The 20388-nt window shown below is 39.6% G+C and overlaps 1 protein-coding gene across 4 annotated transcripts in view; it reads right to left on the bottom strand.

Annotated features, from left to right (window-relative positions):
* Window positions 1-4: 4 nt before the first annotated feature.
* The window catches only part of LOC103190390 (La ribonucleoprotein 1B), a 67854-nt gene continuing 47470 nt past the window's right edge, over window positions 5-20388 (bottom strand). For 3 of the 4 annotated variants that reach the window (XM_007911146.2, XM_007911145.2, XM_007911148.2), the window contains exons 12-20: window positions 11772-12128; window positions 10627-10750; window positions 9270-9478; window positions 7045-7151; window positions 5319-5479; window positions 4555-4699; window positions 3573-3682; window positions 2791-2918; window positions 5-1912 (exon numbers count right to left, since the gene is read on the bottom strand). In XM_007911146.2, the coding sequence (XP_007909337.2) occupies window positions 1670-1912; window positions 2791-2918; window positions 3573-3682; window positions 4555-4699; window positions 5319-5479; window positions 7045-7151; window positions 9270-9478; window positions 10627-10750; window positions 11772-12128 (1584 nt within the window). In that variant the 3' untranslated portion in view covers window positions 5-1669. The remainder of the gene's footprint in view (window positions 1913-2790; window positions 2919-3572; window positions 3683-4554; window positions 4700-5318; window positions 5480-7044; window positions 7152-9269; window positions 9479-10626; window positions 10751-11771; window positions 12129-20388) is intronic. The other variant, XM_007911147.2, reaches the window with a different exon arrangement.

Below are 20388 nucleotides of genomic sequence, written 5' to 3'. Positions count from 1 at the left end.
CTGGTTTATATTTTCTGATTCATTTTGTATGTTTTTATATGCATTTTTATAAAAGTTGGGAAGATTGCCACAAATTACACGCGCTAATGCTAGATGTGCACACTTATTTCATTAGATGAAAAAAATTTGGGTAAATACTCTAAACTGATTACTTTGAATGGTATATACAATCTTTCATCCAAGTATTTTACAATCACTTCTCTTAGCTGGGTTTAAGCCTGGATTATACATTAGGTATGATATGAATGTTATTTCTGCAAATTAAATCATGTACAGCTGTAGAATATTTATAAAGGTAGTTATGTGGATTCCACACTGCTACAGTTCATTCTAGCCCTCAGATTACCAGCAGTAAGTCAATAGTTACAGCCCAGACTTTCCTATATTCAAGTCTGAACAGATAGGAAGACCAACAGATTGTTTTCACTGGTTGCATTAGAATGCTACTCTTGATAGCATATTTAAATACAAATGTGTCAGATTTTATCATTTTCCAGTAATTTTCACAGATGTGTGAATACAACCTTTCAAAAAAAACAGAAACCCACCTCTGCTGTTATAAGTATAATTTAAAAATAATGACACGGTCTTAATAATTCCTAAAATGGAGCAAAATTAAACAAAATCACTTCAGCAAATGAGCACTTAAGTTTTTTTGTAAATTTTCCACAAGAATTTAAACATTTTCCAACGGTATGACATTAAAAAAAATACAAATCAATTGTAGTGCTTTACTGAAAGCACATGAAGCATAAAATAAAAGGGATTAACCTAAACTAGACCCTCACGTACCTCCTGAAATGAGAATAACCAGTTATTTTATCTTTGCCTACACGTCAAGATGCAGCAGTAGGTAAACTTAAGCAGTGCAAGATACCATTAGTGATTCAGAAGACCATTTAAAAAAAAATGCACAATCTTCTTCAGTTCTACTTTCATTCAAGCCCAAACAATACCTTTTATATGGATCATTAACAACCTCCACTAAACTGTGAAAAACTATGTAACCAACTGCTTTAAATCTAAAACACTCCACATCCAGGATGATGCACAACCATTCTCAACACACTTTGTTAATTATTGTTATTCATTCAGTTATGTTGCAACCTTAGTTATACAATCTTGTCTGTATGAATTGGTTTTCTTTATCCAGATTCTTTTTCTTTTCCCTCAAAACTCAAATAATTTCAATCGTACACCCTTCCAGAATTTGTTTTCTACTCTGATATCAGTATATACAATTAATAATTAACAATAGGAGGAATTGGCTGCGAAAGCACTATGGTAATGGACTAAAAAATAAATTTTCTTCTTTAAGAAGTATGAGAAATCCTCATTGAAATGTAAGGCATCCCAAAATTCAAATGTGTAATTTTTGCATATTGTGCAGGAATGCGTTTTTGTAAACAGTAGCTCAAGGTAATCTTGACAATCAGAATGAAGGGAGTGGCAAATAGCTTGACAGATAGTCCCCTCCCCTAAAATAGCTTGATGAAAGCTCATAAAATTTGAACTTAGTAGTTTTTCCCCACCCCATAAACTGAAAGTAAATGAACATTTTCAAGTTTTCTTTTCCTTTCATTGAGGCAGCGTCTAAAAACTGGACAAGTTCCTTGAGCTTAAAATACTGATGCGATTTGTATAAGCAAGGAGGGTGATGCAAAGAGTCTCATTTCTCAGGTGTTTCAGATTCAGTGGCAGTCATGGCAGCAATATTCTGGCTCTTTTGTTCCTTGGGTTTCCCAGATGCAGAATCCCGTTTGGGGAAGTTGGAGACCTGAGGCTGATTGGTGGATATGGGCTTAGCAGCATTTATGGATTTAGTGGAAGAGTTTGATAGATGTCTTCTGCGACCAAACTCTTCAGCTCCAGAAGAACGTCTCTTTCTACCAACCTCATCACCAAATGGAGGCTACAAAAAAAAAGATACTTTTGTTTAAACAAAAATTTAAATATCATAATTCAAACCATCAAAGTCAGTAAACCTTTGAGGAATCCTGCATTATTCCACTGTATCTAACCAGCTATAACACTGAAACCATTATATATGGTAAAACAGCTGGAAGCCATACCAGTTATGCCTGGAGGCAGAATTCAAAACAGGATCTTCATTCTGTGAGAGACTCTTTCTTTGAGTTGAGCGCCACATAAAATGGAGGTTGTTTTCATCTGGTAGTTAACATCAGGATGTGTTACCAATTCAAGACGTTTGGACCTTAACTGGCCAGATGTCAAAATTACGCTCTGTATGCAAGGCCTAATTATTTTCTATTCTTGGAGAAATAGCGAACAATGTTAACACTAGGGTGCCTCCAAAGGAAATGTGTTCCTTAGCAATAATACAAGATATCTTGTAAGAGATAATGCAGGTAAGGGGTGGCAAACAACAGCAGACAGTAAACAACAACAGTTCCAATGGGACAGGATCTTGGTTCAAGGTCTGATCTAAAGGACTGCACCTCCAACAATGCAGCAAGCCTCCAGCACTGCACTGGAGTGCCAGGCTAAATTATGAATTTAAAGTCCCAAAGTAGGGCTTTAATGCCCAACCTTCTAACTCGGAAGCTAGAGTGCTGACTAAGCCAAGTTAACACAAAATATATATATATTTTTTAATCTGAGCCACATCAGGTCAGCCCATATGCATCTAACATCCCTTGCGTTTCTTGAATAAATGGTTAAAGCTTCAAAACACACAAATATTCTTCTCCAATACCCATTTTGCAGATTAACCAGAGCAACATTAACAACAAATTTGTCCAAAAACAAACAAAAGAAAAAAAAACTTACATCAACTCGGAAGTCCTCAAGACGTTTGAATTTGCTAAGATATTCTTGCAGTTTGGGATCAATTGGCAAATTCTTGGTTTGAGTGTATTTAAGAAAAGCCCAAAATTTTTCCAAACCGTAAAGCTGCCCTAAAAGCAAATAAAGCAATGCAGGAAATCACTACAAAATATAATTCCAAGTCATCAAATCAATAAGTCATCAAATCAAAAATACATTTCAAAAACGAAACTATATATCCAACACAATACAGATATCTGAAGACTTTAAGTTTCCATACTACTCTACTATTCTGTTACTTTGAACTCCAGACAGTTAGAAAAGGACATGTGAATTCACTATAATGTGACTGGAAACTGAAGCATCATTTAAAAGCGCTCTGTAATAGCCAATGTTGTCCATTACAGTCATTTTTAAACTAATCATTGGATGTGTTACATAAAACTACCCAATGAATTGGTTCTCTATAGTTGCAAACAAATTAAAGTTGAACTACTTCAGGAACGAGTAGGGGCACACTTTTTTAATATACATCAGCTACCTTGGACTAGGTGACTCGAAGTGAACAAAAATCACGAATTGTGAATCCTATCCAGTACACTTGATTAGAAGGTGAATGTATTTTGACATTGGGGAAAAAGAGAATCTGGGTCTGATGGCCTCAATATCCAGACTTACAGACTAAGAATGGACACAAGGTGACATTATGAAAGGAAACTAGTATTAATCTTTAGTCAGCCGCCACAGAAAATATGGGGAGAGATTGAAGATGCAAAGAAGATTACCTGCTTCATAGTCTTTTATTGTTTCTTCTTGGAAGTCCTTGAATATATCATGTCGAAACCTCCTCTCTAATCCATAGCTAAAAAATCTAAACAGGCACTCCAATCCATACCTGAAAAAGAAATACATACATAGAAATGAAGAAAAAGTTAAATATTTTATGTGGAATATAACCAATGAAAATTAGTAGTTGATCATTGTATTGTCAGCTCAAATATTGTACAAAAATACTGTATTTTACTTTTGCAATCAAATGCTGTGGATAACAATCGATTGAGTAAAACTTATGTGATGTATAAAGATGGATTAACCAGTGCTTCCCCAATACCCACTCTAATCTAAAATGTATCCTGTGCAATGTTGAGGTTGAACTGTATTAGCAAATCTCTGCTGTGCTGGCAGTAAGGACAAAATAAATTTCCTACTGCTTTCTAATGGCAGGTATTGAATCTGTCACCCAAACAGTTAGCCTTGACAAGTGGAAGGCAAATACAAGTATTCACAATTCTTTTAAATCTTATGTCCACAATAGGCTCAGGTCCTTCCACTTATTTTGAGAAGAACTTTTCTGGGTTGATAAGCAACACTTTCTGTGCTAGTTTTGACAGATGTATTGGGATCCAAGGTAATTTCAAGTAATAAATAAGGCTGAACTTGGGTCTGATTCTGGAACCAATGGGCTGCACCTTTAAGGTTGGATGAGCTTATTCAGTGAGTAGCTGAGTCACACAGACCAGAAAGGTGCTAGATCCAAATCGTGACCTGTGCAGTTAACCTCAGTGGGTTTGGGTGAGGGAGTAGTTACAAATATCTTAAAAGGAAGTGAGTAGTCATCAGGACAGCGAGGAGAAGCTTCTTGCCCACATTATGTAAGGGATAATATCCTTGATACCTTTCTCCTCAAATGTGGTTAAACGAATGAAGAAAAATCAGCCACTTTTCCCCACTTTTATGACCTGGTCTTGGTAGCTGCTCAGACCATACCTGTAATTGTCTTTTGCATCCTCAAGAGATAGCTGTTTAAATTCTTCATACATCTTCCTGTTGAAATGATCTCGGAGGAAGAAAGACCAGAAACGGAACAACGTATTCATTTCCTGGGACTGTCCAATTCCTAAACGCTTCCTCTCTGAAAAGTAAGGAGCAGTGAGCTATGTTCAGCTATGCTTGCAACCAAAGGATCCAATATAGAATATAGATTGACATGCAGACATTTCGTCTTTATCAGCTATGAGGACTCCTTTTGGGAGGACTTCTTCAATGTACTTTCTCTCAGTCTCTCTCTCCCAGTTTCTCTCTCTCTGTCTGTCTCTCTCTCACTATCTCAGTCTCTCTCCCTCTCTCTGTTGCAATCTCAGAGCCCTCAGGTATACACTGCTTATCTCACTTTCTCAATCATCTCTCCACCCCCACTCCCAAACCAGTGATAGCCACAAGTTGGTTATTATAAGCTTTTTAGTTAGCTTTTAACATGCAAAGGCTTTCAATTACAAAATACATTAACTATTGGGCATGTTCCCTCTTTTGTCATCCAACATAAGCAAGACATTCTCTTGAGTTATACATAGCATGGCCTTCACTCAACCCTAAGAAAATATAAATAGTTTATTTAAGAGGTGCAAATAAACTTTGAAATGGAAAGCAAATAAATTACAAAATACAATAAATATATATTATAAATTTATTTATATATGGTAACAGCAGTTTTGATGGAGGATTTTATAGAACTTCACTAAACAAAAACGTACCATTTAAGCACCTTCGGCGATATTTGTGGTACACCTGTTGCGTGAAGCCATTTTCTCTTAAGAGTTCGTGGGAAGGATGCTGGAATTTGGGTAGTGAGCTTGGCGTGCATCCATAACTTCCAACAAAAGGAGTACCTTCTGAAGGACTGGCATTTGAGCTGCTACAAAACACAAGGAAATCAAACCAAGGTAAATAAAACAACGCTCAAATTTTCACATATTTCTGCTAGAATTGGCTACGAGAAAACACAGCAGCGGATATTTCTCCCCTCCCTAATGCAAATAGTCTCTTCCAACTACAAACAATAGGTCAAATTTATATAGGTACAGGAAAAGCTCTACAGATGTGTGTCAGACACCCGGTTGACAAAAAAAATTGCTAAATCAAAATTACTGGCTTACTTGATGCATTTTCTAATTATGAAGGGGTTGGTAAGGAAGAAACCTGACTGCCAAAATAATAAGACATTTGCAAATTAACTTTACACTAGGAATTTAATGTCTTACAGTGAAATTGTCTAGCAACTGATTACCTGCCTCCTTGATTTTCCATTGTAATATTTTGCTTTGTCGACAGTTTATTGGTAGAGTGTAATTCCTTTTTTGTTTGGAATGGCCAATCAACTATGTTGGTAATACCAAATGAGATCACTCATTGGTAATCTCAGTGGTAATAACAACAAACAACAAATTACATTTGTAAAGTGCCTTTTACGTCGAGAGGACGTCCCAAGGCACAGGATCAACACATCTTGATCATTCTGACCAAGGATCTGAGAACAAATAACAACAAATTACATTGCATAGCGCCTTTCACATCAGGAGGAAGTCCCAAGGCGCTGGACAGTCAGCGATCCCCACCCATGCTGGTGCTTGGGATGTACCATTGCTCATGGGGTTACCTGCCTCACAAACCCCATTCCAGGTGAAGCTATGGCACTTATCCATGGCGTGCTGGGGCAAAAAATTGTGTGGTGTTTGGGGATTCTGAATTATCTGCTAATTTGAATAGATTTGATGCTTTAACAATTACAATTTATATTTATGCTGAGAAGATGTCTCAAAGTACTTCACACAGCTGACTGGAAGCCGGGGATTTGGGGAGGGCAATGGGTTTCTGAGCATGTCAGACACCAAAAATAGAACCATGCATAATGCATTACCAACATTATTAATTTAGCAAAGGAGCATCAAATTCTATCTATGATGCTTCTTACCTTGCGAGAACATAACCAACATACATATTCTATAGGTAAATTAAAAGGGTATTTCTGGGGTGTATGCTTTATTAATCAATAATGCCCTGACAGAAACAAACTGTGAATATCTAATAGTGCTATTAATGCTAACAGGTGTCATCAGAAACATTAATTGAGAGAAACATAGGGCTTGGTAGAAAATCTGATATATAAAGTGATTGAGGTGAGATAACAGAATTTCTGAACTTCAATTAATGTTGGCTTGGTGAGTTAAAAAGCTCTGAATGTTACATTTGTCTTTTTTTTGTGTGCCTGCCTTGGTGTGCATCAGTTATGGTGCTCACGGAAATAGTCCGCATTTCTGTGGATTAGCCAAGCTTCTATTTATGTGACTGATGTATTGTATCGATTGAGATATTTTAGATTTATACAACAACATACACCCCCATAAGACAAGTTTACAACTGCATTCTGGTTTCATACTTTTCATAAGGTACACCTTCTTACGAATTAACAGTAACATTTACCTGACAGATGATGTTCGTGGCCTGTGTTCTTTTGAATCCATAACCCAGCCAATATGACACTCAAGTGGTGGATTTGAACTGTGTCTTGTCTTTCTCTTCCTTGGGGTCTGCAACAATATCCACGTTAAACATTAATACCAACCAATAACTTGCTTTTTCCTTCAATTACATTACATTTTAGCCTCAGACATATTCACATCATGCACACAGGTCAAGTCAACTGTGAGGTCAGAAAGGGTTTGAGGTAAAGAGATTGTGAGGTTAAATAGGGATATTTTGCAAGATTTTTAATGTACAAAAAGGGAGATGATGGTAAGGCAACAAGATATCTAACCTTTACTTCACTTTAAGCGCATATGTGTAGAAATAGAAATCCACATAGAAGCACATGCAGAAAATGGGAAACAACTTACATGGCAACATCTTGACATGAGGCTAAACATTGTTGTTTAAACTTTAGGATAAGAGTATTTGAATCATTAAACACGACAAAGACTACTCCAGATACTTTCCACCAAAAATTACTTTCAATTACCCACTGATAAAGTGTTAATTATAAAAACGATTTATTTTATAGAAATAGTTCCTGAAATAAAAGTACAGATTTTATACTGTATATGAAAAGTGAAATTGGCTGCCCTGAGGATGTTGTGGATAGAACTGCAGCTTATGCACCAGGAGCAGAGAGGCTTGCGCCAGGCTTTTGGATCTCAGCCGGGGCAGCAAGCGAGGCTAAATTGACCCTGGACTTCCCAGTGTTAGGGAGGAGAAAACAAGCTAGGGTTACTGCTCCTGGTTCCTCTTTAGAGCACCCCCTACTGCCTGCGTGAGAAGTAGACAGGTGGGAAAAGGTGAGACTCTACAGGTAGGGGCCCACATATGAACAACGGCCTCTTGGCGAGGAACTGCTCCAGTGGAACCTCACTCCAACAAGAGAAAACCCAGACCAAGAGCAGAGGGCATATACCAGCAATTTAATAAACATTACTGGACACAAAATTGACATAAAAAAGTGAAACTGAAAAGTGAAAGCCACCGTTTAGTCATGCTGTCCAGGCTATAAAGATTGTACTCTTAAAGTTTTCCATTTTACGCTTTTAAAAATGATATTTTCTTTTTGGAACTGGCCAAATGGGTCGCAATGATCCTTTCTGGTCATGTATATTCCTATCTTACAAATATAGTGACATGGCCCCTTGCAGTTTTGCCCATTTTCTCCTTTTTAGCAATGGCTAGGGCAAATACTTGGTTCAAAATTACCCTCATCCCCAAATATCCATCAGAACAAGATTTTATCTGGAACACAAAGTCCTCGTTTTTCACCATTATTTGGGTCACTCCTCCTCAGCTCCCCAGTTATCCTTCCTTCATTCCCCACATCGGATCCCTGACCAGCACCACTTTCTTCCACCTCCGCCACATTGTCGGCTATGACAATACCTCACCCCGAAAGCTGCCGAAACCCTTGGCCATGCCTTTGTCACCTCTCGGCGAGACTACACTAACGACCTCCTCGCCAGTCTCCCCTCCTCCATTATTCACAAAATTCAGCTCATTCAAAACTCCATTGTATGCATTCTCACCCTGACCAAACTTGGTAACCCGATTACTCCAGTCCTTGCCAAACTCCACTGGCTCCCTGGATCGACTTCAAGATTCTCACTCTAGTGTTTAAATCCCTCCATTCCTTGGCACCCCCTTATCTCTCTAACCTCCTCTCTCCCCACAGCAGTACCCGCCTTCTCCGCATTCCACGAATCCTCCGCTCCACCATCGGCGGCCGTGCTTTCAGCCACTACACCCCGAAGTTTTGGAACTCTCTCAACCCTTTGCCTCGCCCCCTCCTTCCCAATCTTCAGGTCACGCTTGAAGACCTTCCTTTTCGATCGTGCCTAAGGTCACCTTCCCACTCCCCTGGCTTGGCCTTGGGCTACACGACTGTTAAGCGCTCTGAGGCGCTATATAAGTACAATATATTGTTGTATATTATACAAATATTATCTTGTTGTTGTGTCATGATTCTGCTATGCCATCATTCCATAATCTAAAATGGTATAATTTGTGAGGAACAACCAATATATAACATTTATAACCCACAGCTTCTCATCAGGTAATGCATCACACACTAATCAAGACATTCTAATGATAGATGTGATCAAGCAAGGTCTTATTAACGCATTTGTTTTAGGTTTTAGATAAAAGTACAAACTAAGCCTTTATTATACCTCAACATCTAGTGACCGTCCTTCTTTAACAACAGGATAGAACCGAGGAGTCTTGTTAGCATCCTGTAACCGAGGTGTTCGAGGTGTTCTTGGTGTTCTGGCAGGACATACTGGAGATTCTGGTACAGTTGTAGGCAAAGAACGGGCCAGGTTTGATGATGGAGGTTCTGGAATACCAAACAACTTATTGGCGAGCTCTTCAGTATAATCTGTCAGAAAAAACAATTAAGACTTGCTTCTGCATCATTTAATGGCACTTTTCTCTCCTGTAGATCAGGGCATGGTTCCAATGGGGCAGGTGCCTTTCAGTATGTCACTCAAGATGGCCACTCATATAAAGATAACCAACAACAACAAATTGCATTTAGCTCATTCACGAAGGAGGACATCCCAAGAAGCTGGATGCTGGCAATTCTAGACTATCAGGAGAAGACTGGCAAGAGTCAAGGCTTGGGGACCTCAGAGTGTGTGCTGGGGTAATAATGAAGTTTAACCAGCTAAAACTGCATAGCTTGCCATCGAAAGCACTGTCTGGCAAGCGTCCTATTGTTTGTCCAGCTAGGACCACCCTACCTGTTAAGAGCTTTGGATTTCATGGTTAACAGGACTTGAGTGAGAAGAATATTTGCCTCCAGTCCTTCAGGTAAGACATGTTAATTCTGTTGTATGTTACCTTGAAGCCCCCAAGGAGGACAATCCCAAAAAATCTCAGGAAAATATTGAAAATGTGGAATATCAGAATTTTATTTCATTACATTTAGCACTACTTACATAATTAGTGAAAATACCAGTCCTGTAAAACACGGTAATTTTTTTTAGTCAGGCCCTTGAAAAAATCTCTTTTCTGATCATGTGCTGTGCAGCCCAAGCCAAATCATAGCTGCCATAATGGAAGTAGCAAGTGGAGATGTTAATCTCACATGAGAATGATTACCAACAAAATCATCACTGAAATACACTACAATGTTAAACAGTTCAATAACTAAATTAACGAGCTGGGATGTCATCATAATTTTAACCTGTAGATCCCTTATAAGACTTATCATCTAGACATATGTAAAACAAATATTAGTTAAATTTAATATAATTTACTCAAGTTCAATGATTTGATTTGAAGAAAGTAAGACATTAAATGCTGTACAAATGTAGCTTTTCATGTCAATTGAGCAAATCCCAAATATAATTTGTTCAATGAAAATATCTGCCATTCTTTTGTTATTTTCTGGGCATTTAAATTCAACCAGAAGAAATGGGTCAACTTACTCTGATCATAAAAGCAAGAACAGGAATCTAATTCTACAAGACAACGGTGCAGGAGAATTAGAATATTGTCTATAACAGATTATATAATTCTTACCTTGTGAGGCTTTTGGTGGTGCAGGAGGGACTTCCTGATTTGGATCAATTGGTGGTTCAGGAGCCAAGGTATCAAAATGTTCTTTAGTAATTACATTTAGTTTCTTAAAATTTTCTATTTCTTGCTATATTGTAGACAGAGAAGCAAACCAATTACAATTCTGGTGTTAGAAAGCTAAATCACATCCCTCCCAAATCAATTGGAAGTAAGCATTCATTTGTGAATAGATTCTCTATTTTGGAATACACAAAACTGTATAACAATTATTTAATTAAGAGACAAAGGCTATATCAGATAAAAAAAATGTACAACATATTTACAATTAAATCTAGAAGACAATATTTTTCAGATAAATCCAAAAAATGAATTACACATGAAGGATGACCAACCATATACCAATAGTTCAAACCCGAAATGCCAATTTAAGCGATTTAAATGCTATGGACATCTGAACAATTAATGATTTTACTCCAAGGTGCAATTACTGTATAGTGTATTTACTATATTTTGAAAACAAATGCAATATCAGAGGTTGAGACAAGATTATGAAGTTGAATGTGAGATGGTTGGAAAAACAGTAGTTGAAAAACTATTAGGAGTAAAAAAAAACAGAATAGTGAAAGGCACTGAAGGGCAGATAGATGGCAATTCAACGTAGCACAATCTGAAGTACATCTTGGGTCCAAATAGATAAAGGAAATACACATTTTAAATACAATATAGCAGTGGATAGATATACAGATCAATCAAGGTGATAGCGCAGGTAGATAATGGCACTGACTTTAAAAGCAACATAAAACATTGGTTTGGCTACAACTGTAGTAATGTGTTATGGGCAGTCAATTATTGGAAGAATGTAGAACCATAAGAAGCTGTAGAAAGGAAAGCAGTGAAGATTCCCCAGAAATTTACCGGGATTAGGGGGATTTTAGTTACCATAACCAAAGACTTGAGAAGTGAAGGCTTTTATCATTAGAGCTGAGAACGCTGAGACAGGTCTTTAAATTAAGAAGAATAAATGGTTCACGTGGAGAGAAGACTAGTGCTCCTTTCTGTGCTATGATGCTCCACAGAATTCTATCAACTGGTTTACAATACTGAACAAGCCAAGATTAGTAGTATATTGAACACACAAAAACATTCACCTTTATTGTTGCATATTCAGGCTCATTCTCTTCCATCCAAAGATCTTTCTCATAGTAGTATAGGCCATCATTGATCGCTTTTGCTAGATCAGTTGTAATTTTTGCTCGTGAAACATGATTTCCTGTACGATCCCCCCCAGGATGTTTGCGCAAGTGGGGAGGGGTCTGAGTTACAATCAAGATTTTGTTCACATCACGATCATCAATTTCATAGTCTGAGTCATCATCTGACCAATCAGTGAATGTGTTCTTGCGTCCTTCTATCTGTTCCATCTCTTCATCAAACATGAAATCCAGTTCCTCCTGTTCCTCTTGTTCCGGTTTACAAGTTTGCTGAGATTTGGTTGGCTCAGTCTCCTAAAACCAAATCAGAAATAACCGGTTAGTGAATAATCCATGCATTGGATATACAGCTCTATCACATCGTCAAGTCATCTCGTTTTACAAGTATACTGTGAAGTGGTGTAACTGTATTTCGTGGGAAAATGCTGCAGCCAATTTGCAGACAGGATATTGCCATCCTGATCATATAATTCTGAAGAATTAATTTGGTATTTAATACCTTGTATTCATATAATAATTTGTATAATTGTTAAATACTCATTAAAAAACACTGCCATTATGTTGAGCATAATTATAGGACTATGTTATTTGGCACATTGACTATTTGAACAAAAAAAAATACAACTCCTTCATGAAAAAGAGATGGTGTGGAGAAACATACTGATGATGGAATTAGTAATATTTTCTGCAATTTACATATAGCAGTTGTTGCCCTCAAATTAAAAATTCACAAAATATATTTATGCATTTAAACTGTCGTCTTGCATTTCTGCAATTGAAGAAATTACTGTATGTAGTTTGTTGATGATGGACTTAAAAAAGTGACTGAGAGAAACCAACACCAGTTACATATACCGGTTGAATAAATAATTATCCTCGCATTTTCTTACAGTGCCTTTCACCACATAACAAAGAATTAAAGAATTCACTTTAAAGCGTAGTGACTGTGTAGTTGTAGGTAAACACATGGCAGCCAACTTGCACATAACAATGTCCTGCAAACAGCCATTAAGTGAATAAACAATTTTATCTGGGGGATTGTGGGCCAGGACGTCGAAATTCCCTTCTCTCTAATCGTGCCATGGAATCTTTAATATCCACCTGAACCCCTTGGCTGAACAGAAGCTAATGTCTGATCTGAAGAGCGGTACCAACACTCCCCAGCAATATAATGGAGTTTCATCTTAGACTATGAGTTCAAAGTCCGGTCAATATTTGCCCAATAAAACTGGTCATTCACTTCATTGCTTTTTGTGGAAAATTGCTGTGTACAAACTGGGTGCTGCATTTGCCCACAAAATAGTGACGACACTTTATATTCTGTGAATTACTTTGAGATGTCATGCTGACGTGAAAAGTGCCACTCAATTGCAAGGATTAATTGATCCTATCTGACGCAGGAAGAAAGTGATTTAAACAGCTATGTCTGAAAAGGAGAGTGCATTCACTGTTGCCTCCCAATCCTGACCCCAGCTCGGGTCTGAAACTCTGACTGTCCAGTGCCTTGGGACGTGCTCCCAACGTGAAAGGCTCGATACAAATCTAATTTTGTTGTTGTTGTATTAAATGAATACAGTGCTGTGAGCAGAAACAGATGTGAAGGAGCAAAACGAGACCCAGAGAGACTCATTAATTTTTCTCAGGGTAGAAACTGCCCGCCCTATCCATGTCCCAATATACACCATTACATCTTTCCTAGTGTTGGCTACTCAGTCCCTACCGAGAGGTGGCGAAAAAAATGACTCATGTATGTCATGTTGCCAGTTCAGTTACACTCCTCGGGCAAATTGCCAGTAACCTTGCAACAACTGAAATTCCTTTTGCTGGATTACAGCTCTGCCTCACTTTGGCATAGAAGAAAAATGGGGGTAACTGGGCAAGTAGTTGGCATGTAGAATGAAACATTCCACTGTACAGCATTGCTCTGCAAACCTGAAACATCACTCAGTTATGATGCATGGACCCAACTATGCCCACATGCAAACTACTTAAAAAGGTCATCTGTACAGATTTAAATAACAGGATGTTCTATCTAAATGACACAGATTTTTATCGAGATAATTAAATGGTACAAGTAGGGCATTATCCACACCTGACCAAGATTACACAATTGTAAAGATAAAGATTCGCTTTCTGGGATAAAAAATTAGGTTCCACAAAATTCAAGGAAGGGGACTGGGTAGTCAGTACACTCCCCTTTTAATCTTTTTTTTGGCCAGACAGATATCTGACACGTGCAAAAATCCATCAGAAACCATAAGTTAGCATTAGAAAAAGTAAAGGTGACAGTGCAGAATAGCATGCCAGATAATAGGAATATGTTAACTAGGGGTAAGAAGCTTGGCAAAGCAGATAAGGAATCAGAGAGTAGAGGAAATGGTAGGAAATTTAAAATGTTATATCTGAATGCGCGAAGCATTCAGAATAAAACTGATGAATCAAAAGCACAGATAGACACATTTGGGCACGATCTAGTAGCCATCACTGAAACATGGTTACAAGGAGATCTAGGGTGGGAGTTAAATATTCCAGGGTTCTCAGTTTACAGGAAAGATGGGAAATGAGGTGGGGGGGTAGCCCTGTTAATTAGGGATGAAATAAAAGCAGTGGAGAGGAAGGATCTGAAATCCGATGAGGTCAAGACAATATGGGTGGAAATAAAAAAATAATAAATGGCAGAAAATATTAATGGGAGTGGTTTATAGACCCCCAAACAGTGATCACAATATAGCACAGGGTATCAATCAGGAAATCAGTAGAGAATCTAGGAAAGGTAAAACGATATTAGTGGGTGATTTCAATCTCCACATAGATTGGGAAAACCTAATTGCCAAAAGTAGGTCAGAAGAAGAGTTCATTGAGTGTATAAGAGATAACTTTCTAGAGCAGCATGTCGAGGAACCAACCAGGGGATAGGCCATCCTAGACCTTGTTTTGTGTAACGAAACAGGGCTAGTCGGCAGTGTAGGTATTAAGAATCCTTAGGGCAGAGTGATCACAATATGATTGAATTCTGCATTAAGTTAGAGAGGGATATAGTTAAATCCCAGGCAAATATTCTGAATTTAAATAGGGCTAATTTTGTAGGTATGAGGAAAGATTTAGGTAAAATAGACTGGAGAATAAGATTAAGAGGTAAAAATGTAGACCAACAGTGGCAAATATTTAAGGATGTAGTGCAAAATTCTCAGCGGTCGCATATTCCCTTGCGGAATAAGAGTACCACAGGGAAAGCAATTCATCCGTGGCTAACTAGAGCAGTTAGGGAAAGCATCAAATTAAAAGAAAACACTTATAAAACTGCCAAGAAAAGCAGCAAATCTGAAGATTGGGAGAGTTTTAGAAACCAGCAAAAAAAAACTAAACTCACTAAGAGCGAGAAAAAGGAGTATGAGGGTAAGCTAGCTAGGAACGTTAAGTCTGATTGTGAAAGTTTTTACAAATACATTAAGAGGAATCGGCTAGTGAGGGTAAATGTAGGTCCACTTCAGTCAGAGATGGGAGAAGTTGTAATGGGGGATAAGGACATGGCAGAGTCCCTAAATGGGTACTTTTCATCTGTCTTCACCCTAGAAGACACAACAAGTCTGCCAATAATAGAGATGCACCAAGGGGATAAGGACAGGGAGCAACTTAGAGAAATTTTCATTAGTAGAGAATTGGTGCTAGGGAAACTGTTAGCACTAAAAAGTGACAAATCCCCTGGTCCGGATGGCTTGCATCCCAGGGTTTTAAAAGAGGTAGCTTATGAGATAGTGGAGGCCTTGTGTCTAATCTTCCAAAATTCCTTGGATTCTGGAACAGTCCCCATGGATTGGAAAATCGCAAATGTCACACCACTATTCAAAAAAGGTGGAAAGAGATGGGGAACTATAGGCCAGTTAGTTGATCATTGATTAAGGATGTGGTAGTGCGGTATTTAGGGGAGCACAATATAATTAGGCCAAGTCAACATGGCTTTACAAAAGGGAAGTCATGTTTGACAAATCTCATAGAGTTTTTTGAGGATATTTGGAGTAAACTAGATAAGGGTGAATCAGTGGACGTAGTCTATTTGGACTTGCAGAAGGATTTGATAAGGTGCTGCACAAAAGGTTAGTCTAAAAGATAAGGGCCCATGGAATTGGGGGAGCATATTAATGTGGATTGGGGAATGGTTAACGGGTAGGAAACAAAGAGTTAGGGATAAACGGGTTCTTTTCAGATTGGCGGGATGTGACTAGTGGAGTGCCACAAGGATCAGTCCTTGGGCCTCAGCTATTTACCACCTACATCAACGATCTACATTGATTAACATTGAAGTTAATATATCTAAATTTGCGGATGACACAAAACTAGGAGGAAGTGTCAACACAGAGGATGACATTAAAAAAATGCAGCGCGACATAGATAGGTCAGGTGATTGGGCAGGTAGGTGGCAGATGAAGTATAACGTAGGGAAGTGCGAAGTCATCCACCTAGGAAGCAAAAACAGTAGAGCAGGTTTTTTTTTAAGAAGGGGAAGAGATTGGAATGTGTTGGCGTCCAGAGGGACTTGGGTGTCCGTGTACACCAATCACAGAAAGTTAGTCTGCAGGTGCAGCAGCAATTAGGAAGGAGAACGGGATGTTAGCATTCATTATGAAAGGATTAGAGTATAAGAGTACAGAAGTCTTGCCTCAACTGTATAGGGCCCTGGTGAGACCACACCTGGAATACTGTGTGCAGTTTTGTCTCCTTATTTAAGGAAGGATGTACTTGCCTTGGAGGGGGTGCAGCGTAAATTTACTAGGTTAGTACCAGGGATGAAGGGGATGAGTTAGGAGGATAGGCTGACTAATTTGGGGCTATATTCTCTAGAATATAGAAGAATTAAGAGGGGATCTTATAGAAACCTATAAGATCACCAAAGGGCATGATAGAGTAGATAGTAGACAGATAGTGGTTGGAGAAACTAAAACCAGGGGTCACAACCTTAAAATCAGAGGCAGCACTTTCGCACTGATTTGAGGAAGAACTTCTTCACTCAAAGGGTGGTGAATGTATGGAACTCGCTACCCCAAAGGGCTGTTGACTCTCTGTCCTTGAACATATTCAAGACTGAGATAGATAGATTCCTTATTGCAAAAGGGATTAAGGGATATGGGGATAAGGCAGGGTTAGGTTATTAGCTGGAGTTAGATTAGAAGATCAGCCATGATTGAATGGCGGGGCAGGCTTGAAGGGCCGAATGGCCTATTCCTGCTCCGACATGTTATGTTACATTATCACCATGCTAATGACTAACAAAATTGAAGAGTTCCATGCATCCCACCTAAACATGGAAATTCCAGAGATATTTATTGGAATGGAATGTGAACTCTCTCCCTGAGTGGAGGAAAGCATTCTGCTTACTCAATTTCTGGAGAGTATTAGGAACAGGTTGGCAAGTCATGACTTGCATTGGGGTGCTGATGGGGAGTCTATCTGCTAAAAATACACAACTTGCCAATGAAAGCACTGTCTGGCAAGCTTTCCTGCTGCTTGTCCAGTTTGGCTTTTGTAGGGTTAAAAGGAGCTGAGTGGGAACAGTCACTGCCCTCAAGTCTTGCTGATGAGCCAGGCTTGCTGAGCAGTCAAAAGCTCTGTCCTGGAATACTGCAGACCCGCCAGGCTCAGGAACTGGACTACTGAGACCACCACAGAGGGAGGACCTTTACAGGATAGCTTGTGACGTTCCAGACTCTTTGATGCTCCAAGTCCGAGGCCACGAACCACACTTACTCAGCACCAGTTGTTTAATCCAGGTCCTCATGGGAGTTCTTGGCAAATAGATATGTCTGCTGTGAAACCAACTCCGCCTGCCAGGTGCTCAGCGACAGATCAGTGTAATCTGGAGCCCTCCCTCCCTGCAACTGCTTCCCATGTTTGCCACAGCCTCACTGCTTGATCCTGGACTTTGCAATTGGGTCAGAGGAAGCCGCTCCACTCCATCCCAAGGAACTCCGATCGATATAAGAGAACTGTTTGCACACAGATCTTGTATGCCACAAGCCTGACCTGCATTAGGATCTTGCCGTCTTTGAAGAGAGACGAGCACAACCACAGTGCCCTTCTCTGCAGTGCTTCAGGAACTCCTAACTTTAATCTCTGGGATTACAGTTTAAATCCTAGCCCAGATCTCTGGGATTAAGTTTATTTTCTGTGTTGGCTATAAGGATCATATGTGAAATTAATTTTGACAGGCTTATCCCAGTTCTTAGTAACTAACTCAAAGCATAAACTGTTCATTGTTCTGATTGGTAACTTTACTTGGAGAACCCATACCTGTAGCAAGTATATGCATTATAAAAAAGTCAAAATATGTCCAGTGATAGGTTGGTTACCGGATTTGGGGTTAAGACACATCGCTCAAGCAAAGATAAAAGAAATTTTTAGCTGTGTATCTGGCTTCAACCATTAAGAATCCATTTATAATGTGCTTCAAGTGGACACAAGATGGTCAATGAGGAAGCAGCTGCTGGAAGGCATTACCTGGAGTCCAAGCAGCGGTAGCCCACTCTCTGCACCTCCAAATGGTGAAACCATTGTTCAATGGATTGGAATGCCTTTGTTCCAAGTGATGGGCAGGTAGATAGTGGCAATGCTTTCATGCATTTCATGCTTTGCTGCTCACCAGGAAGCTGCCAGGAAGTTCCTGACACCTGCTATTCCTCTAGTGAGGGTTCAAATGCACACTTACATATATTATGATAATCCTTGCATTTGATATAGCACCTTATCATGTCAAAAACAATAATAAATTGGTCATTTTCAATCCATGACTGTTTGTGGGACATTGCTGTGCGCAATTGGCTGCCGCGTTCGCCCACAAATATACAGTCAATTCACTTTACAGTGTGTTCTGTGAAGCGCTTTGGGACGTCCTCCCGACGTGAAAAGCGCTATATCAAATGCAAGGATTATTATTATTATTATTATGTCGTTGAGATGTCTGAAAGCGCTATGCAGAATATACAGTGAAGTGAATTTACTATGTTTCGTGGGTGTAACGCGGCAGCCAATTGCGCACAGCAATAACCCACAAATACCCGTGGATTGAGTGACCAAATTATTATTATTATTAATTTACTTTTTGAAGGGATTATTACCCCCAGAAAGTGATCTGCCAATCGGTTAACAACCAGGTTTCTACTTACTGCTAGGTAAACATAGGCATGTGGAGTGAGGAAATTTGCCTAAGGTTTTGCTCAGCCCAGGAATCAAATCTGGGTCCTCTCGTTTGCGAAGCAAGTGCTCTAACCAATACACCCACTATAGGACTCCACTTGGTTGTCAAATGACCAACTCGACAACTATTCTCCCAGGGTGGGAAGCGGGGCTTGGGACAAAGAAGGTAAGCAGGGTCTTATTGGAGCTGCAGACAATCCAGCCTGTTTTATCGGTAGGACTTGGGAGGGCAGATCAGTCATAGGTGGCAGGGATTCTTCCCTTTCAGCACCTATTATAAGGAGACCAACTCCAAGATGCTACCAGTGTGAAGGGCGCTACATAATTCCAAGTTTTATTAATCCTGCAAACCAAAGCCCTAAATCATAAGGTGATCCTAGCTGGACAAGAAGCTAGAAGGTTGTCAGACAAGACAAGCTGCCTGGTTTTAGCTGGTTAAAATCAAGCTGTACCCCAACTTCACACTATGGGGTCCCGAAACCTTGGCTCTCTTGCTAGTCTGTGACAAACACTCTCTGGAAACATGCAAGTAGGATGTGACCCATTCAAATGCACAGGAATTTACACGTATAGGCGGAATGCTTAAGTTTTGTTTGGATACTCTTTAGCACTTGGCATCACTTCAGATGGCAAGTGCAAAAAGGTCCTAGACTTCTTCATTTTCAAAATAGACAACATCCATCTGGATGCCTCCTCCACCGCCATCCCCCCATGCCTCCTTCACCACCATGTCAACGTCTTTCTCCTGCGGTATGAACTCCTCAACCTCCCCTGGCTCTCCTTCAGACTCACTGAACCCATGTGCAACTTAGGCATTAGGTTAGATCCCCAGCTTTCCTTTCTACCCCACATGCATTCTCTGACAAGAACCGCTTTTTTCCACCTTCGTCACATTGTTCACTTCCGCCCGTACCTACTAACAAAAGCAGCCAAAACCCTCATCCACGCTTTCACAATTTTTCGGCTGGACTATTCCAATGCCCTCCTCACTGGTCTCCCCAACTCTACCGTACACAAAATACAACAAATTCAGAACTCTGCAGCCCAGATTCTCACACAAAACTATGTACGCACATCACACCAGTCCTTGCCAGGCTCCACTGGCTTCCAATTACTGAACGGATTGATTTCAAGATCTTCTCACTCGTTTCTAAATCCCTTCATGCTCTCGCATCTCCCTACCTATCCGATTTGCTTACCACCCGCTCCCCCACCCGCTGCCTCCAGCCTCCTAATCGTCCCTCATCCCCTCCACCATCAGTGACCTCACTTTCAGCCACTATGCCCTGAGACTCTGGAACTTTTCCCCTCAATCCCTCCGCCTTGCCCCTCCCTCCCCACTTTCAAATCCTGCTGAAAGATTTTC

This window comes from Callorhinchus milii, unplaced genomic scaffold (assembly GCF_018977255.1).
Source record: "Callorhinchus milii isolate IMCB2004 unplaced genomic scaffold, IMCB_Cmil_1.0 Scaffold1, whole genome shotgun sequence".
NCBI lineage: Eukaryota > Metazoa > Chordata > Chondrichthyes > Chimaeriformes > Callorhinchidae > Callorhinchus > Callorhinchus milii.
Note: the sequence above shows the minus strand (reverse complement) of the source record. Positions and strands in the feature narration are given on the sequence as shown.